Consider the following 24,705-nt stretch of genomic DNA (forward strand, 5'->3'; position numbering starts at 1 on the left):
AAGTGATGTCCCACTTCGGCGGTTGAGTTGCAGTCGGTCATTGGTGCTGGAAAACAACGAAGAAGCCTTGGCAAATGCAATAGACGGAGAAGATGGTTTGCAAGGCTGAAGAGGACCGGGAAGGTTCAGGTGACTCGACCCAAGGAGGAGAGTCTGGGATGACCCTCAGCAGCTGAGAGAGTCACAAGAAGAAGAGGCAGCCCCCACAGGGACCCTACTGGCAGCAGGCACATGAGTCACATGAGTCACAGTGAGGCTCACACAGCACACCTGAAAAGGAGTCCCACGTTGCTGGAGGAGCAGACAGGAGACTGTGCTTTGCAGGAAGGAGTGCTAGAGGCCGGGGCTACACAAAGTCTGAAGATCCCTTGGAGGAGGAGCAAACAAGCCTTGGTAGCCGCAAGAGTCATGGTGCACATGGGTACTGTCCTGCAAGGGCTTACCGTCTCCCAAGTTAGACAGCTGGTAGAGAGGACCAAGAGGACTACTCTGTACCACCACCCGGGATGCAGGATCCAAACAGCTTAGTATGAGAGCAGATCCATGCAGCCGGTCGTTGCTGACGTTGGTGCCTGCACATGCAGGGGAGTGACCTTCACTCCAAGGGAGATTCCTTCCTACCTCTTGTGCAGGCTGAAGACTTATCACCCTCAGAGGATGCACAGCCGGGGAGATGTTTTGCTTTTGCTGTAAGGAGCCCGAGAAACAATGTTGCAGAGCGGAGTCATTACTGAAGTTGCAGATTGTCGGTTCGTGGAGGGTCTAGTTGCAGTCCCAGTGACCAGAAGACGAAGTAAACGATGCAGAGGAGTCCTGCTCGAATCTTGCATGTCGAATCTGAGAACGCACCCAAGAGGGAGACACTAAATAGCCCTAAAAGGGGGTTTGGTCATCTGCATGGTGATCACCTTCCAAGAGGGGGCTATGACATCACCTACAGGGGTGTGGAATTTAATAAAATATCTACTTGCCCATGGGACAGGTTGCTTCTTAAATCTATTTGTCCTCCAAAAAATTCTACTTGTCTGCAGATCTACATACCTGGGGTTGGAGGAGGCAGTAAGCAATAGTTTCAGGGCTGGATTGCCATTGAGTTTGTAAACCTACTAACTTGCATGTTTTAAGGATTTTCACCAGCTCTTCTCTAATTTCATCCCATTATGAGAAAGGTTGGAAATTTACTCCTAACAACAGTAGAAGTTCTTCCAGTGTTGGAAAAAAAAAGTGGCTGGAGGGAAAGTGAATTTGTAAACACTCAATATATTTTCACATGAGCAAATCTACACATGCATATTTACTCATGATAAAATACAGTTAACAAATATTTTGTAGGAGTACGATTTCCTGATCTATTTCTGTAAGTTCTTCTGAATTCATGAAAGCCTCTAATTCAAAGATGTATACCATGGGTGCACTTTTGTGACTTTATTTAAGAATTGGGTCCATAATTAGGTATGGCGTTAAAGACATTTTGTTTTTATTAAACTTCTATATCTCTCTCTAACTATCGGCTAGCTTTACTGTGAGTGATCGCATTCTGCTTTTCCACAAGGAGCATATCGGCACACAAAGTAGTTTTGTTCAGTGCCATGGACTACTGTGGCAATCACTGGCGTAATGAAACTGGAGGTGCCCCGCACCCCCTATTCAAAGAACATGTAGGCACCCCCTCCCCTCTCCAGACCCCCTCAGCGCAGGTGCCTTTCTTACGCCACTGGTGGCAATGTGTGCTTTTTGAGACCATAAAACATTTTTGGATTTTTGCCAATGTTTGTTTCAATAGTGAGGGCCTAGCAGCTCCCACAATAACAAAGGGTTACAAAAGCCATGTCAAAACAAGAAACACATTGACTAAATCAAGCCTCACAAAAAAATGTTGGATCTGTCGTTTTTTGCCAGTGCTTGTTTATTTTCATGCTTCCCACATTCTTGTTGAAAATGGTTAAACTGATTTTCCATTAGGAATATTTTTTGGAAATACTAGCATGGATCAGCACATTTTACTAAATGACGCTTCAAAGAAATAGCACCTAAAAGTTCAAAGTAGTGAAACTTTTTTTTTCCTACTTGCACTATTTTCTGAACATTTTATTTTGAAAGCAAATAGTCATCACTCTTGCTTACAAGCTTCTGCAAACATTTGCAACTAATCAGAGCGTATTCTGGGAGCATTATACTTAGCCTTATATAGTTAAACTTTTCAAACGTATGTACACATTTTTTTAAACTTTTTTTTTTTTTGTTTTACTGGAACTATCCGTAGTGCATTGTGACCGTAAAATGTTTATTTACAGCGCTCACCCTAATTATGAAGGTTTTTCATTAATGAACCATAAATACAAGTTTGAACAACATTAACATATGGACATACATATTACCTCAACTGCAGACAGTTCCCTTCTTTCTAAACTGGCAGCCAAAGGGTTTGTGCTGCAGGGGGTTTGGCCTACTTGTCCTAAGGAAAAAATAAACATGAAAATGTGTTGCCCATGACCCCAAACAATATATCCTGGGTGTTGGGTGATAGGAATTCCACATCCCCGCACCTACCTGACCTGACCTGGCCACTCAGATGCTCCCAGGGCCCTGTTCACATCCTGGATTCAATATGGCAGAACTGACTGGCCACCTGGAGGAGGTCTGGGCACCACCCCTGGGGTGGTGTTGGACAGGGAGTGGTCACTCCCCTTTCATTTGTCCAGAGCAGGGACCAGGGGACCCTAGACTGGTGCAAACCGGTTTATGCAAGGAGGGCACTAAATGTGCCCTTCAAAGCATACCGTTGGCTTGGGGAGACTACCCTCCCAAGCCAAGTCACACCTATTTCCAAGGGCAGAGAGTGTTACCTCCCTCTCCAATAGAAAATCCTTTGTTGTGCTATCCCCTGCTTGAGTTGGTCAAGCAGCAGGAGGGCAGAAACATGTCTGGAGGGTGGCAGCAGCGCTGGCTGCTAGCAAACCCTGAAAAACTAGTGGGAACAATATTTGGGGGGGTGGTCCTCTAAGAAGCCCCTAGAGTGCATGGAATCCTACAACCAATACTGGTGACAGTATTGGGGTATGATTCTGACATGTTTGATACCAAACATGCCCAGGCTCCAAGTTACTATTATGTAACTGGACATAGGTAGTGACCTGTTTCCAGTACGTGGGTAAAATGGCTTCCTAGCGCTTACGAAGTCCAGTGCAATGGAGCAGGAGTTTGTAGGGGCACCTATGCTCATGCAGGGGAGCCCTCACACACAGTTACTGCACACTGTCCTCTGGGCTAGGAGGGCCTACCATAGGAGTGACTTAGTGACCTGGTGCAATGACCTGTTGTCAAAGGGTGCATGCACCCTTTCACGCAGACTGCAATGGCAGGCCTGCAGACCCATTTTGCATGGGCTCCCATGGTTGGCACTATACGTGCTTTAGCCCATGGGGAACCCCTGGTGCCCCAATGCCCTGGGTACCCAAGTACCATATAATACTGAATATAAGAGGGCACCAGTATGCCAATTGTGGGGTGTGAAAAGTCCTAGGCAACCAAAGTTAGAGGGAGAAAGCACAATCACATGTGACCTGGATAGCAGGATCCCAGTGAAAACAGTCAAAGCATACTGACAGCAGGCAAGAAGTGGGGGTAACTATGCCAAAAAGAGGGTACTTTCCTACAGTTGGTGCCCCTAAGTGGATGGTGACATGATGGCTGCAGGGGTCTCTGTGGTAATAGAGGACCAGGAGGTTATATTGCAGCTGGTGTTTGAAACTTGACAGAAGTTGTCTAGGCTGGAGGCAGAGGGTTGGGGGTAGAAATTATTTTGTATGGAGGTGATCTTGCTGTGGAAATAGTCTGAGAGGGTGTCGCAGAGTTCTTGGGATGGGTAAATAGTGGTCTCTGAGGTTATCAGGTTAAAGAATTATTTGATGATTCTGGATTTTTTTTTTCATGTGGTTGGCTGCTCTGTTAGTGCGGGCAGTGATTGCTGCTCTTTTTCCTGCCTTGTTTGTGGTAGTTGCTGAGGGATGCCTTGTAGGTGGCTTTAGGAAAATGCCACTGTTGGCATGGTTACCCCTACCTTTTTGTCTTGTGTTGATTCTAGTTATGAATGAAAGTGTGCTGGGACCCTGCTAACCAGGCCCCAGTACCAGTGTTCTGTCCTTAAACTGTTCCTTTGTCTCTGCAAGTGGCATAGCCCTGGCACACAGATAAGTCTCTTGTAAATGGTACCCCTGGTACCAAGTGCCCTGTGGCCAGGGAAGGTCTCTAAGGGCTGCAGCATGTATTATGCCACCCTGGGGATATCTCACGCAGCACATGCCCACTGCCTCACAGCTTGTGTGTGCTGGTGGGGAGAAAGACTAAGTCGATATGGCACTCCCCTCAGAGTGCCATGCCCATCACCCCTCTAAAAGGCCTTACAGCCCTAAGGCAGGGTGCGCTATACCACAGGTGAGGGCACAGCTGCATGAGCACTATGCCCCTTCAGTGTCTAAGCAATTCTTAGACATTGTAAGCGCAGGGCAACCATGAAGAATATATAGTCTGGGAGTTTGTCAGACACGAACTCCACAGTTCCATAATGCCTACACTGAATACTAGGAAGGTTGGTATCAAACTTCTCAGCACAATGAATCCACACTGATGCCAGTGTGGGATTTATTGAGAAATGCACCCAGAGGGCATCTTAGAGATGCCCCCTGAATACCAGTCCAACTACTAGTGCTAGGCTGACCAGTTTCTGCCAGCCTGCCACATCCAGACAGGTTTCTGGCCAGGTGGGAGTGAGTGCCTTTGTGCACTCTTTGGCCAGGAAAAAAGCCTGCACTGGGTGGAGGTGCTTGACACCTCCCCCTGCAGGAACTGTAACACCTGGCGATGAGCCTCGAACGCCCACGCCTGGTGTTACAGCGCCCCAGGGCACTCCAGCTAGTGCAGATGCAGGCCCCCCCGGACACAGCCCCCACTTTTGGCGGCAAGTCTGGAGGATATAATAAGAAAAACAAGGAGGAGTCACCCTGCAGCCCGGACAGCCCCTAGATGTCCTGAGCCGAGGTGACTCTGCCTTAGGAAATCCTCCATCTTGGTTTGGAGGATTCCCCCCGATAGTATTAGGGATGTGCCCCCCTCCCCACAGGGAGGAGGCACAAAGAGGGTGTAGACACACTCAAGGACATTAGCCATTGGCTACTGCCCCCTGACCTAAACACCCCCCTAAATTGAATAGTTAGGGGTCACCCTGAACCCAGGAAACCAGATTCCTGATGACCTACAACAACAAGTAGGACTGCTGACCTGAAAGCCCCGCAGAGACGACGGAGACAACTGACTTGGCCCCAGCCCTACCGGCCTGTCTCCAGACTCAAAGAACCTGCACAGCGACGCATCCAGCAGGACCAGCGACCTCTGAGGACTGCCCTGCAACCAAAGGACCAAGAAACTCCAGTGGACAGCGGCTCTGTCCAAACAGCAACAAAGAAACCATCTTTAAAGGGACTTCAGCCTCACTCCGGAAGCGTGAGTCCCCAACACTCTGTACCTGACGCCCCCACCTCATGTCCAGAAGAACCTATACTGCAGAGAGGACTCCCAGGCGACTCCAAAGACGTGGACACCCTCAGTCGACCTCCCTGCACCCCCACAGCGACACCTGCAGAGAGAATCCATAGGCTCCCCCTGACCGCGAAAGCCCGGTAACAAAGAATCCGACGCCTGGAAAAAGCACTGCACTCGCAGCCCCCAGGCACGAGAGAAACCAACTTGTTGTGCAGGAGTGTCCAGCAGGATGCCCTCATCCTTGCCCAGTCAGTGGTTGGCCCGAGAAGACCCCCTGTGCCCTGCCCGCATCGCCAGAGTGACTCCCAGGTCTCTCCATTGCTTAAAAAGCTAATTCCGACACCTACTTTGCACACTGCACCCAGTCGGCCCTTTGCCGCTGAAGGTGTATTTTGTGTGCCATTTGTGTGCACCACCCCTTCCCCACCCCAGCTCTACAAAAAAACCCTGGTCTTCTCCCAGAAAGTGCAGGTACTTATCTGATATTTGGGCCCTACTTTGACCTTTGCACCTGACCTGTGTTGCTGGTGCTGGGTGTTTGGGGTTGACTTGAATCCCCACCAGTGGGCTGCTTATACCCCAGAGACTGAACTTGTAAGTGCTTTACTTACCTGAAAAACTAACTATTCCTTACCTCCCCCAGGTACTGTTGATTGTGGCACTGTCCACTTTTAAAATAGCTTATTGCCATTTTTGCCAAAACTGTGTACATGACTGTTTTATTTCAATGTTTCATATTTACCTATGCCAAGTACCTTACAATTTATGTACTTACCTGAATTTTGAATCTTGTGGTTCTAAAATAAATTAATATATAGAAATCTATTGGCCTGGAGTTAAGTCTTTGAGTGTGTGTTCTCATTTATTGCCTGTGTTTGTACGACAAATTCTTAACACTACCCTCTAATAAGCCTACTGCTCGACCACACTACCAGAAATAGAGCATTATTATTATCTGATTTTGCCACTATCAACCTCTAAGGGGAACCCTTGGACTCTGTGCACACTCTCTCGCACTTTGAGCTAGTATATACAGAGCCAAATTCCTACATGCTGCTTCCTGTAAGCTGCCAGTCAGTTCTATTTCTTATGAACCTGTACTCACTATGTGAAATGGGTAACTGTGCCCACTGATGTGCAGACTCATTAGCTTGGCATCCAATCTGAATAACACTGCGGGTTCCGTATCTCCAGGGCAGGTGTTGGTATGCAGTCCATTTTCTGTGCCAGTACCTCTCTTGCAGTGTCCTGAGACACAGTGATTGTCAAGGAATGAGGTACGTATTTGCTGATGCTAAGGTCCTACACGTCTGCACTGTACGCCATAATGGTTCCCTACACTGGCTGAACCTCTACCACTAATCGTCTACTTCTCTGAAGATGCATTGTTGGACCTGGCCATGTCTGCAGGGTCAGCCCGAAATTTGTTGCCTTTACCCTCATGTTTTCTTTGATAATTTTTGTTGGCTTTTAGGACTGTGAACTTTTCCACTACTAACCAGTGCTAAAGTGTGGTTGCTCTCTCCTTTGATCATGGTAAAATTGTTTTTTAACTGACGGGCACATTTAATTTACTCGGAAGTCGCATGTAACCAAGACCTGTGATTTAAATGCTACTTGTGGATCTGTAGTACTAATTGTGCTACCCATTTAAGTAGGCTTTTACACATGTCTCAGAACTGCCATTGGAGCCTGTGTGTGCAGTTGTAAACTGCCACTTGAACCTTGCCAAATACACCTTTTGAAAGGCCTAAACCTTCCTTTTTAATACATGAAATTCACCTCTAGGTTAAGCCCTGCACAGCCCGTAGTCAGGATGCATTATATTTAAAACGTTGGACATAGACTTTTAAGCTTTACATGTCATGGTAGTAAAAAAACTCTCAAATGTGTTTTTCACTACTGCAAGGCCTATCTCTCCCACAGTGTAACACTGAATTACCTTATTATTACATTTAATAAATAACTCTTGATTGGGAGTATGTATGGAAGTTGCGTTTGGTGTCTGAGGCATTGTAATTCAAAACTTTCTTTAATTGTAAAGTTGGATTAAAAGTTACATTTCTGAAAATTCTAGTTTTGTAAAGTTGTACTTTTCTTGTCTTAAACATTTGATGCCTGCAGCCTGTTTCTAAGTAACATGCCTAGGTGTAGTTGGCCTTCATGTACCCCTCCCAGACAGTATCATAATAGAGGGTGTGGATGTTGGCCGGATGGGCCATCACAGTTTAATGAGGGGGATGGAGCTGTCACCTACCACACTTCTCACTTCAAAGGCACTGGCCCAGCACCCTCAAAAAGGATTTCACACTATATAGTTGTGCCCCATACAGACTAGGACCAGGGTAGGGAAGCAGGAAATTCCAGACACCTGTATGGGGGAAATTTCCAGAAGCTTCCCCCTACTTTAAAGGGGGCACTGGGTATAAAAATGGGACCCTCAGATCTAACTCTTAGGATCACTTCTGGAAGTGTGGAAGACTCAGAAGGAGGACTTGCCTGCTGCAAGAAGGACTGCTCAGCAGCTCTGCTGCCCTGCTTCTCTGCCTGCATTAAGGACTGATCTGCTGCTTGAGAAAGGAGGAGTGGGCCTGCACGTTGAGTGCAGGACCACTAGAGTGACTCCAGGGACTCAAGCACCCATGAACCCTGCACCTGGACTCTGCCTACTTGGAGTTCTAACCCCTAAGTGGTTCCTCCCCAGTCCTTGACCTTTGGAAGTGGGGATAGAAGTGCTTTGCCAGCCCAACTGTGGCCCCCATCAGAACCAGCGTAGCTCGACGCAACCCAAGGCAGCCCTCTCAGGTCCTCATTAATCCAATGCAACTCAATGCAGAATCTCACATCGTAGCCCTGATTCAGACACAGCACAGCTTGACGCAGTACTCCTCGCATAGCCCGCAAAGCTCCTCATCAGAGCTGACACAGTGCAATGTAGCTCGACACATGACATCACATTGCTCCTCGGAACCACTGCTACGTGGCATAACACCCGACATCAGGAACATACAGTACAGTTCTCAACAGGCCTGACTTGGTCCCTGCATCTGGCCTCGCTCCATTGCACTCGGCCTGAACTTGTGACTTGGTCCTAGTCTGTCATGATCAGATAACCACAGTTAGTGTTTTGTGCTTCTAGGCACTATTTCTATCTACATTTTTCAAAATGTATATCTTCGGTTTTTCTAATTGTTTTTTTGTCATTTTGAGGTAAAATATTCTAATACATTTTACTCTATTGTTCTCCATTGGTGTGGAATCTTTCTTGTGTTGTGTTTTCACTTCACTACTGTTTGTGTGCTGCATAAATATTTTACATGTTGCCTTTAAGATCAGCCTGACTGCTTTGTGCCAAGCTACCGGAGTGTTAAGCACAGGTTAATTTGATTACTGCGTGTTTCACCCATAATGAGATTGTGGTTCTTACTTGAGAAGGGCACACTCCTCCTCTGCCAATAACCCAATTTCTTTCTCACATGCATAATCTGTCCTGTCATTGGATAGTTGCTAATGATGTTTTAATCTATGTTTTGTTGATATTGACTAGAAATGTGGCAGTGTTATGTGTATTTGACCTTTAATTAGGTTTCCAAATAAAAATATGGAAAGTTTACTGGTTACTGCATTCTTCCTTGACCTTCCTGTTGGGCCCACTTTTCTTTCACTCTAGGCACAAGGTCCGTCATGCTCTAGCTCAGCTCGCATCAGTCATGTTGAAAAATGAGACTCTGGATAAATGGCCTCAGATATTCCAGTACATGCAACAGACATCACAAAGTAATGTGCCGGAACAGAGACAGGTAATATGATTTCTGACATCATACGTACACCTCACATTTTTATAGTACATTGTTATTTTCAAAGTAGATCTGCATTTAATCCCATCATTGTTTCAACTTGCCAACAAGTTTTTTCTGGCTAACAGCTAAGAACAGCAGCAGAAAGATCAATACATGCAATCAGTATCATTTGAGTCTGGAAATGTTATTTGGACAAAAGACTTGAGTCATCAGTTCTCTCATGATTTACTCAAAAATCAGCAGAAAATGTCTGTACTTTTGCGAACCCCGGAACACCATCATTTCAAATGATTTATAAGTAAAAGAAAAAATGTTGCATTTATTTTTTGATTTTAAAACTAATTTCCTATTAGGCAAATCTGATAGAGACAGCTTCCTGCAGATTCCTTACCTTAGAATTCTCCCCAGGTGCCAGACTGGATCCGGAAATTTTTCTTCAGCAGTACCTCTGCACGACATTAGAGGGCGTTGTGCGACTCGGTATCAATGCCATCGATACAATTTCTCTCCCGACTCGCTGACGTCAGTTTCTTCTTTTAAGCGCAGCAACGCAGATCTGGAGAAGCGGTTTCCTCTGGCCATTTTTTGGCCTTCCTTTTCAGTGTTTTTTTTTTTTGTCATTGGTAGAATGTTCATGCCTACTGGCTTTGTCTTGTGGGTCCTGTGCTCAATAAATTTCGGTCACGGACCCCCAATCTGTTTGTATGTGGTGCTTAGGCCCCCACCACAATACTGATTACAAGCCTGCCAATTGTTGAGACACAAAACATTGCAAGAGCAGCGGATGAAGCTCCTGGCCGTGCAGGTTTCGCAGTCTTCACAGGACTGTCATAGGCATCGTAGTCCTTAATTGTCTACAGTTCATCCCAGAGACCATTCTAGGAGTCGCTTGCGTATGGCTCTTTCAATGCTTCCGGTGACATCTCAAGGTAAGCGTTGCCCACAGTCGAAGTTCCTCCTCCAGCTTCACCGACCTGTGCGGTACCTCCAGATCTTCTTAGGACGAGTCTGTGCAGACCCCATGCCTCCCGCCTTATCCAGGTGCCGGGGCGACTCTGGCCCAGATGCAGGACTATTAGTCTTCCTTGCATGCTGTTTTGGGCCTACCCCTCTCTCTGCATGACCTCCGGGCCCTAAGGAGGTGGCAGGTGCCATGGCGGGTTCCTCATCGGCGGCTTTGTTTTCGGTGCCTGTTGGGCCTCTCCGGAGTCAGATTGGCACTGATGCACAGCCTCCCACGGCATCCATCGTCTATGCTTGTCTCCTCCCTTCCGGTGCCAACTTCAGCGGTGTGGCGCCTGCGACTTCGCTCGACGCTCCCATTGTTGTAGCTACGGTTTCGGACGCCGGGAACGGTGCCGTTGGAGTCGAATATTCCTCAATTGGTGTTTTCTGAAGCTCACCCAATTGTTGTTCCATCGGAAGGGCCTGGTTTTCATTCTCAGCCTCCAAATTCCAGAACCAATCCACTTCATCAATCAGATTGGTTACTTGACTTGGCCAATGCGAGTAGTCTTGACTCCTCGCCGGCTTCGAGCCTCCTATCATCTCCTGGGTTTGTTTCATCATGTATCAGAAGCATTCCATGTACAGCTTCCTGCTGTGCAAATATCCATGGATCCTTTGCTTGATGTCTTACATCATGACCAGTCTTTGGTGGAGCCGTTACTTCCTTTTTGTGAGCCTATTTATGATATCCTCTTGGGAGTTTGGACCCAATCAGTTTCTGGCCCCCCTGTGGAGCACTCTATCTCACGTAGAGAAGGCCAGCCCGTAGGACCGTCATGCCTCTGATGGCATCCAACTTCTCAGTTTTTTGGTGCAAACTGCTTCGGCTACACACAGTTTTATACAGATTCCTCCTGTCCCGCCAGTGCAAGAAGCCAGACAGCTGGGCGCTTCTGGTAGGAGGATTTTCATCTCATCTAGTTTTGCTTTGCATTCAACCAATATTTCTTGTGTCCTTGCTCGCTTCTCCCATGTTTTGTGGGACTCCGTGGAGCGCATTCTGCCTTCTCTGCCTGACGAGGCTAGGAATGCTCTAACACCCTTTGTATGGGATGGTCAGCAGGCTGCTAAGCTTACTGTTAGATGTGTTATGGATACCACGGATTCTGTTGGAAGGATTATGGCTTCTTCGGTAGCGGTACGAAGAAGGGAATGGTTACGTTCTTGCAGTTGCTCAGAAGCTTTGCCGGCTTCTTTGCTTGATATGCCATTTGATTGCAACTCCCTTTTTAGTGCGCATGCCGATTCAGCCTTTTTCTGGCTTGGTTCCTTGTTCAGGGGCAGTTTTATTTTTCCCCGTTAGTTTTTTTTTTTTATCGCCATTGCAGTGGTGTGTTCTTGTTGTCATGTGACACCCAGTGTGGTGTTCCTGCTCCTCGCAGGCTCGTTTCTTCATATGTTCTAATACTAAAGGTGGTACGCCTGTGTTGCAGGTGTTCCGTTTCTTCTTACCACTTTGGTGAACAGTTTTCATTACTTTTTTGGACCCGGTCTGGGTCTCATTCATCTACACAAGGGGCTTTCTGTTGTACTCTGCTGATAGGTGGTTCGCCTAAAAGATTAGTGCTCTCCATGAGTAGTCGTTTTCAGGCCCAGCTCTTCAGAGCAGTTGGTGTACACTTTTAGCCCTTCTCTCATACTTACTTGTTCCCTACTGGGAACTTGCTCAATGCTCCTGTGGGAGTAGTATAGTTCCTTGTGCCAATAAGGACTCTACTGCAATTTTTTTTTTTTTTTTTTTTTTTACACGTGTCCTTTTCCATTGTTACAATTGGAGATTATTTTCTGCCCCCTTTTCCATGGTCTACTTTTCGTTGGTCTTGTGGGTACCTTTTCTACTCCAGAAACCTCTCTTCTGGCTTTTGTCTGCTCCAAGTTGGGAGCATAATCTGTCACCCTTATAGGGCCCTACTTTCTACCCTTTGATTTGTTTTCTCTTATTCACATTCATCTTACTATCTTCTTCCTGGCCATTTTCGTTCTCCTTCTGACCTTATGGTGTGGTCATGGAGGTAGTCAATTTCTTTCTATCTATATGCATGTATATATTCTATATCTATATGAAGATTTTCCATATGAGTATGTACTTGCTTCTGTCGGGCATGGTACCACTGTTCCGTGGAACTATCTAGTGATCATGAATATACAATGGCCAGGACAACAGTTGCATTTAGCCATTGGTTTGACAGTTGTTTATTCCTTTTATACTGTTAATGTGCCTGCTCATTGTTTTCCCCCAGCCCTGCTCTGGTAATTTTCGGCATCATCCAATTGTGTGTGGGTTCCTGTCCTTAGGTTCCCATCTAATTAGAGGGTTTCTTTTCCTTCCTGGGATGTCCTTGGTCATCTTTTGACCGCTTCATGGAGGGATTGTACGTGTATGATTCCACTCCTAGCATTGCTTCATCCTTGCTATCTCAGCGGCATGAAGGTTTTCATATTCCTTTCCAATATTGTTTTTGTGTTTTGGACTGTTATCTATGGGTATGGTCAGTCACATTTGACCTTGCAAACTTATGCATGTCTGGTGTCCGAAGCACGCTCTGTCCGGGAAAATCTCCTATACCTCTTATTTTTTTATAATATTTCAGTATTTGGTCCACATTTTGGATCACTTTCTTCTACGCTGTTTCTCCGTGTTTATGCCACTTTTTCTTCACTTCTTCCTTCAACGTTTTTTGTTTTGTTAGTTGGTTTGTCATTGCTATTGCTTATGCCCTTTCTGGGATTTGCATCTCTTCGTGTGGTATTTGTCTGCCTTGTGTTTTTTTCATGTACGGCAAGGTTTCTGTTGGTTACCATGAGCAGGTGGTTCTACCAACCTATTTTTACTTTAGTGCACTAGGATTGATTTTCATCTTTGGCTGGCTTTTCTTTCTTGAGCAATGCACTCTCTCTCCCCTCTTTTCTTTTACTCCTGTATTGTTGTTGCACAAATCTTTTCCTTCTATTTCTCTATTTGTTATGTCTCTAGGCATGTGTGCCATGTCTTCTATTGTCTGGCTCTAGGTGTCTCACAGTTCTGTTTTGTCTCTCCGCAGATTCCCCCCGACCCCCTTTGGTGTTCCTGGAGAGATCCATTCTAGCATTTGAGTTGCTTTCCCTTCCAGCGTTAAGGTTCCTGCTTCTTGCAGATTTTGCCTATACATCTTGGTGGAAGCAGCATATATGCATTGCTTCCCTTTTGTCATCTCCTCTAGTGTTACCCCTTGATGGATGTACCATTCCTATTATCTCATTGACTATTGGGGGGGGGCTTTTTCACCTCACTCCTCCGGCTCCTCCTTTGGGGCACTTCATGTTATTTCCTGTTGTTGTTCTCTACCAGCAGCTTCATTTTCTTTACTGAACGCTTTGGGCCCCATGAAATTTTATTTTTTCTTGAAATATTCTGTGGGTCGTCCACTCTTCTCAAGTGAGCTGAATACTTCTTCTCACCTTTGTCTCTCTCAGTTCTGGTCTGCTACTCCTTTAGTTAGACTGGTTGTTTGAGAGACTTGGGAAGGATTTGTTCGCAGACCCTCCTCCTGGGTTGGTATTGCATTGGTATCTAATTCTGAGGTAAGGAATCTGCGGCTCGTTGTGTCTATCAGATGAACAGGTTACTTACCTTCGGTAACGCCTTATCTGGTAGAGAAATAGACTAGACTAGCCACATATTCCTTACTGACCCACCCATCCTCCCCGTTCTGTGAACTATTTTCTCTGACTTCAGCATCGCTTATGGGCATTCTTTTGCTCTGCTTTTCAATTTAGTGGCTGTAACATTAAATTTACATCCACCTCTTTGGTGTATACACTGTTCCATCACCAGTTTCATTAGTGGCTCTGCATTGTTTTGCTGATTCAAGTCACAGAAGAAACTGACGTCAGCGCATGGTGGGGAGCGATTATATGCACTCCAATTCTATATCCTGAGGATGATGCTGATACGGAGACGCACAATGCCCTCTACGGACGCGCAGAGGTACTGCTGAAGAAACATTTCCAGATACAGTCTGGCGCCTGTGGAGAACACTGAGGTAAGAAATCTGCGGCTAGTCTAGGTTTCTACCAAATAAAGCGTTACCGAAGATAAGTAACGTGTTTATTAAGAACATAGTGTTTATGACTGAAACCACCTCTGAAATAATATTTTTTAGCACTCTAAGTAAAGAGAAAAAGAAGCCTGTAATATACGAGCAGGCATAGTGCTAATTTGGCACAGTTGGATTTCAAGGAAATACAGTGGAAGGACAATCGACTGTTCTTCAGTGCGTTTTCAAAATACTTTAAAGGTGTGGTGTTTACGGGTTCAGAGGAAACACCCAAGACCGAAAAGTAGGATTGCAGTTAAGTAATTTCTCATTTTTGTCATGGGATTATTTAGGGTATCCATTAACAGGATAATAGAATAGCAAGCCACCATACACACAGCTCCGGAGGAGGGTTCCAGTTGTGAAGGTGAAGAGATGGAAGTAGATCACTCAGGTAAGGAGATGGTTTTATTTTGGCTAGTTGAAATTGCTTTAAAAAAAAAAAAAAAAAAAAAGGCAACAAAAGATATTTTGATCCTGTGATATAGTGAACTATGTGACAAGTGTGTTTTTCAAGGAATGTAGCAGTGGTTTCCCTCTTAAGTAGGCTTGGTTGGTACAGAGAGGAACACCCCTCATGCTTCTAGTCACTGCCCTTAGTGTTTCAGCTATGGGGATATGGGGCACATAGCCCTTTTTTGCCCTAAAAAGAGAAAACAATTATGAAGAACCCATGGAAAATTAATTTTGGCATCCATAAAGTGTGTTTAGTGGAAAACTCTCAACGCCAATACTACTTGCACATTCAGCCTAATGGATATTAATTTGAAGACTTATTAGACTCCTTTATTTGGCCTCACCAAATCTCTCGAGAAAATAACAAATGTATACATGGGGATACTAAAAAAAAAAACCTTGGCTAAAATGGCCACTGGATCACTGTTGCATGGAATCACAGATGGGAGTAATCCCTAACTTGCTGAAGGACATAACTGGGACAGACTCCTTCCTGTGCACACACCTTACCTATTAATCACACGAGTGGGGTCATCCATTTTTCCAAGAATAATTGGTCAGTGGTACCTGCAAAAACCTGTAAATTGGAAGGAAAGACGGACAGGGATTAAAAGGACCTCTTTAGTCTTTATTTAGTTTATTGCAGAAGCCCTGGGGTGAGTATACTGATTGTGAGGGTTCCCCAGAGATGACCTCTTTAGTCTTTACTTGGTTTATTGCAGGAGGTTTGGGGTGAAGGTACAGATTGAGGGTTCCCCAGAGAATGAACCCCTGTTAAAATGAAAAATAAAAAAACATAAGAAACTGGCCATGCGGTAGGCCTTTTTTTTCCATAAAGGAAAGGCTGCTTTACTATAGAGTTCAGGAGACCGAGACTGGCCCATTACAATTACCAGTACCTAAGAAAATCGAACAGCAGGTTCTTTCCTTTTTTGTCCACTCACATTTACTAGGCGGGCATTTTCAACCAGACAACAGTGCAAAAACGAGTTTTGAACACTTCTGCTGGCCTGGGAAGTCAGACACAGATAAAAGTACTGTAGTTATTGTTCCACTTGCCCTTATGAGTCTCCTAACCCTCCCCCCTTTCAGCAAGTGCCTCTTTCTGAAACTCCAGTCTAAAGAGTAGAAATAGATTTAATGAGATCTTTATTAGCATCCAGGGAAGGGTGTAAACACATCTTGGTTAGTGATCAAAAACTGCTAGTTACGTTCCAGGGTGATACAGAATATTAATCCAAGTGACCTTCTACCTTGAGTTGTTCTGGAACAAAAAAAGTCAAACCTCCATATTAATAACCCAAAAAATAAAAAAAGGAAGCCACTGTCCCTAAACAAGTTCAGGTGGCTCTCTGTTTACAAAATTGGATTCCTTGTTGGAACTAAATATTAACCCCAATATTAGTCCTACGGTAAAATCATGAGTTGGAGGAGAAACTAATCACCTTCCAGTTTTTGTTTCCTACATAATTCAAAAGACCCTAATTGGCAAAATATTACTTTTAGTAATAAAGTCAAGTCAAGTAAAGAATTGAGGACACAGTTAGGAAACAGAGAACTTAATATCCAAGAAGAAAAAGTGGCCGCAAGGTGATACCGTTTTCCAAAACAGAAAAGGCTTTCCTAGAGTTTAAGTATAGGAGATTCTTTCCCCAGCTCTCCCACGTGGCTGCTCCCCTTATCGACCTATTGAGGAAGGAAACTCCATAGTGAGTTGATAAGATTCAGCCAGTAACTAAAGAAGGTTTCCAACAATTCAGGGTTATCTCTTCCAAACCTGTATTATCTCCCGACTTAAATAAACCCCTTATTCTACAAACAGATGCCTAGGATTCAGGAATAGTAGCCTTACTGACCCAAATAACCAAAGGGGGTGAGAAACAAGTAACTTCTGTAAGTAGAGAACTCTTTATTAGAGAGAACTACTATCCTATCTTATACAATGATTGCCTTGCCATTAAGTGGGCTATAGAAAACCCTAATTACTATCCAGGAGAAAAATAATTCTCCTTTAGAGATCAGAACCTCCTTGACCTGCCTAGCCCGCAATAAAAGTAACAATACCTGAGTACTTAATTGGTTCATCTGTTTAAAACCACAGGAAGGGAAAATACAAAGTAAATGTGGATTCCTTCTCTTGGTTTCCTTATAATCTTCCTGATTTGAAGAATTTTAGGAGAGTGGTGTGTAGCACAGACTTACTTGGGGTGCCTAGCCTTTTGCCGCAACACTTACTTGACATGCAACCTGTAGGAAACAGACAAACTATAAGATAGGAAAGTCAGACTAGAGAGGGGAAAATGCATAAAAAAAGGGACAAGCAGAGAGGTGATGGACAGAAGCAAGGGACTACAAAAAGCTCATGTCAACTCTCTTGTGGCTCAAGCAGAAATGGGGATACACGTCCCAATCCACCAAGAAGGAAATTGACAGCCAACCTGGGAGTAGTACAGAACCCAAAAGGAAACCTGGAAGACCGGAAAGAGGGAACACCGTTGTAGACTCACAGGGAGAGTAAGAAGAAGACAAAACGTGGAAACACTGCAGCGGACCCGAGAAACCTTAATACACCAAGGAGTGTGAGCATTACATTACCCTCAACCCAGAAGGAGAGGAGGCACCCAAGGAGGCCCGACCTCTCACTGTCCTCCAGGACCTGCCAGAGCAGATGGGAGTGTTGTGGCTACTGAGGTGTATACTTGCGTGGCCCTGTTTACTCTTTCATGCATCTTATTACTCCAGTATTGGAACTTTCATAGATTCACATGCTTGAATCATTCCATGTCGTCGAGATGGGAGCCCCCGGTATACATTACACAAGTAGTGTTAAAATATATTAACAAAAAGGCCCTAGGCCTCTTCACTTTAACAGTCTATCAGAGTCATTTCAGGAAAAGGACCAAACTTGAGTATCCACCAATAAGGCGACCCCACCCTCTAGAATCCTCCTGAGAGAAGCTCAAGGACCTGAGATTTTCTACTGCACGTTGTGCTAGGGAGTCTCCTCAGAGCTCTGCTCTTTCTTCACACCTTTTCAACACATTTTCTCTCAGAAAAACTTATATGACCTGATTGGAAAATCATCCTCAATATGTCTGATAAGGAGAAGAATGGTCTTTTCCGGAATTGCAAAACTTGTGGCAAGAAAAGACTTCATTCTGAAGACCCTCACCAGGATTGCATATACTGCCTCTATCCAGACCATTCAGCCAAGGACTGTAAGGTTTGTTGTACCTTTTCCTCTAAGACTCCAAAGGATAGGGAAGGCAGGTTATTGATATGGCTGCAGAAACTAAAATACAGGGAAAATCCAGTTTCTGACTCTGAGAGTGATGACTCTTCAGCATCTAAAAGGTCATCAAAGAGGGTGAGATCAGACACAAGATCTTCCTCCCAACACTCAAGTAAAGCCCACAAAAAGACTGCTTCAGGGTCTTACAAGGGCCGCAGCCCATCTTCTTCACCTCAGAAATCTTCCAGCAAAGGGAAGAGAGGTCATGCTAGCAGTTCAGAGAGGCATAAAAAATCCTCCTCTGTCCCTCCATTTGTGCCTTTCAAGAAACCATCCTCTGCTTCTGCACAAAAAGCACCGCCGATGACAGATTCATAGTCGACGAGACCGTCAGTGAGTGTACATTCTACATTTCCACCGTCGACGACAGCTCCGAGTACCCCACCGTCGACGAGAACTGCATCAACGACGTCATCGTTGACGAACGTCTACACATCATCGCACGTAGTAATAAGAACAGACAACACCACTACGATAAATTACCGCAACAAACAAGGAGGCACAAGATCTCTCACTCTCTCCAGAGAAGCCCAGAGAATTTGGAATTGGGCCTCACAGCAAGGCAAAACACTCTCAGCTGTGCATTTGCAGGGAATAGAGAACAAGACAGCGGATACGCTCAGCAGACGAAGATCAAGCTGCCATGAGTGGGAGCTGGACCAGTTGATAGTGGACTAAATCTTTTTGCCAGTGGGGAACGCCAAATGCCAGTACTTCGCAAGTTGGCATCACCAAAAGGGATCTTGGGGGAATGCGTTTTCGATAGTCTGGTCAGACATCTTTGCTTACGCCTTTCCTTCAATTCAATTGATCCCAAGAGTCCTCACAAAGATGAAGGCTGAGCTGTGCACTCTGATATTAATAGCTTTGTATTGGCCGCCCCAACACTGGTTTGGGGAACTTCTTCTTCTGTCAATCAAGCCTTACATTCCGCTGAAACCATTTCCCAAATTGTTAATAATGAGAGAAGGGCAAGTATGGCACCCGGATCCGCAGTCGATGCGTTTGTCAGAATGGCTCCTGGTCACAGGGAGTTTGCACATCTGAATATTCCACAGGAGTGTAGGGATATCTTGTCCAAAGCTAGAGCGGATAGCACTAATAAGGCTTATTCTTGCAAATGGAAACGATTTTGTGTCTGGTGTCATCAGCAGCAGGTTGACCCACTATCTTCACCGCCAGAGCAAATATTGTCGTACTTATTGCAGTTAGCGCAAGCAGGCCTGGCACATTCTTCCATTAAAGTACATCTAGTGGCAATAGCAGCATACAGACGTTCGGATGCTTCACCCTCGCTCTATTCCTCTCGTCTGATCAAGAGGTTTTTGAAAGGACTTTTCAGGGTTTTCCCTCCATTCATACCACCACCTCCTTCGTGGAACCTAAATATTGTCTTAGCACAGCTGATGAAGCATCTGTTTGAGTCAATTCATCGTGCCTCTCTCAAATTCCTTTAGTGGAAGGTTGCTTTTATTGGTGGCTCTCACATCAGCCAGATGTGTCAGCGAAGTGAAGGCCCTCTCTATTCAAGAGCCGTTCTTACAGTTTAAACGAGACAGACTGCTGCTGCGTACTAATCCACATTTCATCCCGAAGGTCCCTTCAGACTTCCACATCAATGAGCGTTTAGTCTTCAAATCCTTTTTTCCTCATCCTTCTACTCCGGCGGAGAGAGCATTACACTCCTTAGACGTTAACAGTGAGGGTTAGAAAAATAGCCCACCCCAAGACCCTGAAAAGTAGGAGTAAAGTACACCTACTACCCCCAGAGAGCACAGAAGTCGTGATAGGGAGATTCTGCAAGAACAACAAACACCAGCAATGCAACAACAGTGGATTTCCGGACCTGAGTACCTGTAAGACAAGGGGACCAAGTCCAATAGTCGCAACAGTGTCGAGAGTGGGCAGGAGCCCATGAAATGCCAGCTGAAGATGCAAGGAAGCTGCCACCTGTTGGAAGAAGTTTGGAGTTGTGCAAGAAAGAAGAGGACTAGGGACTTCTCCTTTGGAAGACTGATGTCCCACGTCGCGATGAATCTTGCAAAGGTGTTCCCACGCAGAAAGACCGCAAACAAGCCTTGCTAGCTGCAAGGGTCGCGGTAGAGGTTTTTGGGTGCTGCTGTGGCCCAGGAGGGACCAGGATGTCGCCACTTGGAGGGGGCGCCCAGCAACTCAGGGAGCCGTCACAGAAGCAGGCAGCACCCGCAAACGTACCCTAACAGTCACTTAGAAGAAAGTGAACCGGAGTCCACGCGAAATCACAAAAGGGAGTCCCACAATGCCGGAGGACAACTCAGAAGGTTGTGCACTGCAGGGATGAGTGCCGGGGACCCAGGCTTGGCTGTGCACGAAGGAAATCCTGGAAGAGTGCACAGGAGCCGGAGCAGCTGCAAATCACGTGGTACACAGCTTTGCAGTCTAGCCTGGGGGAGGCAAGGACTTACCTCCACCAAACTTGGACTGAAGAGTCACTGGACTGTGGGAGTCACTTGGACAGAGTTGCTGTTTTCCAGGGACCACACTCATCAGGATGAGAGGGGACCCAGAGGACCAGTGTTGCAGTTTTGTGTTAGCAGGGGGAAGATTCCGTCGACCCACGGGAGATTTCTTCGGAGCTTCTGGTGCAGGGTGAAGGCAGGCTACCCCCAGAGCATGCACCACCAGGAAACAGTTGAGAAAGCCGGCAGGATTAGGCGCTACAATGTTGCTGGTAGTCGTCTGGCTACTTTGTTGCAGTTTTGCAGGCGTCCTGAGCAGTCAGCGGTCGATCCTTTTGTAAAAAGGTGAAGAGGGAGATGCAGAGGAACTCTGGTGAGCTCTTGCATTTGTTATCTAAAGAATTCCCCAAAGCTGAGACCCTAACTAGCCAGAAAAGGAGGATTGGCTACCAAGAGAGGTAAGAGCCTATCAGAAGGAGCCTCTGACGTCACCTGCTGGCACTGGCCACTCAGAGCAGTCCAGTATGCCCCCAACACCTCTGTTTCCAAGATGGCAGAGGTCTGGGACACACTGGAGGAGCTCTGGGCACCTCCCCTGGGAGGTACTGGTCAGGGGAGTGGTCAATCCCCTTTCCTTTGTCCAGTTTCGCGCCAGAGCAGGGCTGGGGGATCCCTGAACCGGTGTAGAATGGCTTATGCAGAGATGGGCACCATCTGTGCCCATCAAAGCATTTTCAGAGGCTGGGGGAGGCTACTCCTCCCCAGCCCTTCACACCTATTTCCAAAGGGAGAGGGTGTGACACCCTCTCTGAGGAAATCCTTTGTTCTGCCTTCCTGGGCTGCCTGGACCCCAGGAGGACAGAAAGCTGTCTGAGGGGTTGGCAGCAGCTGCAGTGGAGACCCCGGAAAGGCAGTTTGGCAGTGCCCAGGTACTGTGCTAGAGACCAGGGGGATCATGGAATTGTCCCCCCAATACCAGAATGGTATTGGGGGGACTATTCCATGATCTTAGACATGTTATATGGCCATGTTTGGAGTTACCATTGTGACGCCATACATAGGTAGTGACCTATGTGTAGTGCATGCGTGTAATGGTGTCCCCGCACTCACAAAGTCCGGGGAATTTGCCCTGAACGATGTGGAGGCACATTGGCTAGTGCCAAGATGCCCACACACTAAATAACTTTGCACCCAACCTTCACCAGGTGAAGCTTAGACATATAGGTGACTTATAAGTTACTTAAGTGCAGTGGTAAATGGCTGTGAAATAACGTGGATGTTATTTCACTCAGGCTGCAGTGGCAGGCCTGTGTAAGAATTGTCAGAGCTCCCTATGGGGGGCAAAAGAAATGCTGCAGCCCATAGGGATCTCCTGGAACCCCAATACCCTGGGTACCTCAGTACCATATAGAAGGGAATTATATGGGTGTACCAGTATGCCAATGTGAATTGGTAAATTTATTCACTAGCCTGTTAGTGACAAATTTGGAAAGCAGAGAGAGCATAACCACTGAGGTTCTGGTTAGCAGAGCCTCAGTGAGACAGTTAGGCATCACACAGGGAACACATACAGGGCACATACTTATGAGCACTGGGGCCCTGTCTGGCAGGGTTCCAGTGACACATAGACTAAAACAACATATATACAGTGAAATATGGGGGTAACATGCCAGGCAAGATGGTACTTTCCTACACATACCATATGTTCTTTGAAGTATTCCTTGATATATATATATATGTTCGATGGCATGTGTAGCTGCAGATACACATGCTGTGCACAGTCCGCCGTCTGGTGTTGGGCTCGGAGTGTTACAAGGTGTTTTTCTTCGAAGAAGTCTTTTCGAGTCACGAGACCGAGGGACTCCTCCCACTTCGATTCCATTGCGCATGGGCGTCGACTCCATCTTAGATTGTTTTTTTTTCCGCCATCGGGTTCGGACGTGTTCCTTTTCGCTCCGTGTTTCGGGTCGGAAAGTTAGTTAGAATCTCGGAAAAAAACGTCGGTATTGTTTGCGTTCGGTATCGGGTTAGTTAGAACAAATCGACACTGAATTTTGAAGAGCTCCGGTGGCCCTTCGGGGTTTTTTCGATCCCCCGTCGGGGCCTGGTCGGCCCGGCCACGTGCGACTTCAAGGCTCATGGAACGGACCCCATTCCGTTTCTGCCCAAAATGCCATCACAAGTATCCGTATACGGATCACCATCTGGTCTGTAACTTGTGCTTGTCCCCCGAGCACAAGGAGGATACTTGTGAAGCCTGTCGAGCGTTTCGGTCGAGGAAGAGGCTTAGAGACCGAAGAGCCAGGAGACTACAAATGGCGTCCACGCCGACAGGTCAAGATCGTTTCGAGGAGGAAGAAGAAGCTTTCTCCGTCCGCGAGTCGGATTCGGAAGAACTCGACGCCGAAGAAACAACCAAAACCGTGAGTAAGTCGTCGAAAATCAAGACTCACGAGAAGTCTACAAAAGCCCAGGGGACGCCACCGCCAACAGGCCATGGCTTAACCCGAAAAATAGGTGACCCATCTAAGGCACCGAAAAAGGGCATGCTGGTGTCAAAGTCATCCGACTCCGGTCGAGATACCGCCACACAGCAACCTCGGAGCCGAGACAGCGGCTCCGAGAAACTTCGGCACAGAGACAGCGGCACCGAAGAATTTCGGCACCGAGACACCACGCCGAAAACAAAGAAGGTTTCTTCGGAGCCTAAAAAGACTTCCGAAAAGGTTTCGGTTCCGAAACAGCAGGCCTCGGAGCCGAAAACTAGTTCCTATACAGAGGAACAAGGATTAACCTCCCAATTACATAGATTTGGAGAGGAGCTTCAAGCTGTAGAACCTGACTACACACAAAGAAGGCTTCATATTCATGAGGACACAGGGAAGATAACCACTCTTCCTCCAATCAAAATAAAAAGAAAACTTGCCTTTCAACAAAAGCACAAGCAACCACAGGCAAAGGTGGCAAGGAAAACAACCCCACCACCGTCTCCGCCACCATCAATACATGCATCACCAGCAACAACTCCACCACTGATGCACTCACCAGCTCATACCACAATGAGTCAGAATGATCCCGATGCATGGGACCTCTACGATGCTCCAGTGTCTGACAATAGCCCAGACTCTTATCCTACAAAACCGTCACCACCCGAGGACAGTACATCCTATACACAGGTGGTCGCAAGGGCAGCTGAGTTTCACAATGTCTCCTTACATTCGGAACCAATTGAGGATGACTTTCTCTTTAACACCCTATCCTCCACCCATAGCCAGTATCAATGCCTTCCCATGCTCCCAGGAATGCTAAGACATTCAAAACAAATTTTTCAGGATCCAGTTAAAGGCAGAGCCATAACTCCGAGGGTGGAGAAAAAATATAAGCCACCGCCCACAGATCCAATATATATTACAACACAACTAACACCAGACTCAGTAGTTGTGGGGGCAGCTCGTAAGAGAGCCAACTCTCATACCTCAGGCGACGCACCACCTCCAGACAAGGAGAGCTGCAAATTTGATGCTGCGGGAAAAAGGGTTGCAGCACAAGCAGCAAATCAGTGGCGTATTGCCAATTCACAAGCACTTTTGGCAAGATACGACAGGGCTCATTGGGATGAAATGCAACATTTCATCGAACACTTACCCAAGGAGTTCCAAAAAAGAGCGCAACAGGTGGTGGAAGAGGGACAAAGTATCTCAAATAATCAGATACGGTCTTCCATGGATGCAGCAGATACAGCTGCAAGGACAATAAACACTGCAGTCACAATGCGAAGGCATGCATGGCTGCGCACTTCTGGGTTCAAACCGGAAATCCAGCACGCTGTGCTCAATATGCCGTTTAATGAACAGCAATTGTTTGGGCCGGAGGTAGACACTGCCATCGAAAAACTCAAAAAGGACACCGATACAGCATAAGCCATGGGCGCACTCTACTCCCCGCAGAGCAGAGGCACATTTCGGAAAACACCTTTTAGGGGAGGGTTTCGAGGTCAACCCACAGAAACCACAACCTCACAAACAAGGCCTACCTACCAGGGTCAATATCAGAGGGGAGGTTTTCGGGGGCAATTTAGAGGGGGCCAATTCCCAAAA

General features: G+C 46.3%; 1 protein-coding gene across 1 annotated transcript in view; it reads left to right on the plus strand.

Moving 5' to 3' along the window:
* Window positions 1–24,705, plus strand: part of IPO4 (importin 4) — a 1,872,953-nt gene that overhangs the window by 207,972 nt on the left and 1,640,276 nt on the right. The window contains exon 5 of the mRNA XM_069238173.1: window positions 9,209–9,338. Coding sequence (XP_069094274.1) covers window positions 9,209–9,338 — 130 coding nt within the window. The remainder of the gene's footprint in view (window positions 1–9,208; window positions 9,339–24,705) is intronic.

Source organism: Pleurodeles waltl, chromosome 6 (genome assembly GCF_031143425.1).
Source record: "Pleurodeles waltl isolate 20211129_DDA chromosome 6, aPleWal1.hap1.20221129, whole genome shotgun sequence".
Classification (NCBI taxonomy): domain Eukaryota; kingdom Metazoa; phylum Chordata; class Amphibia; order Caudata; family Salamandridae; genus Pleurodeles; species Pleurodeles waltl.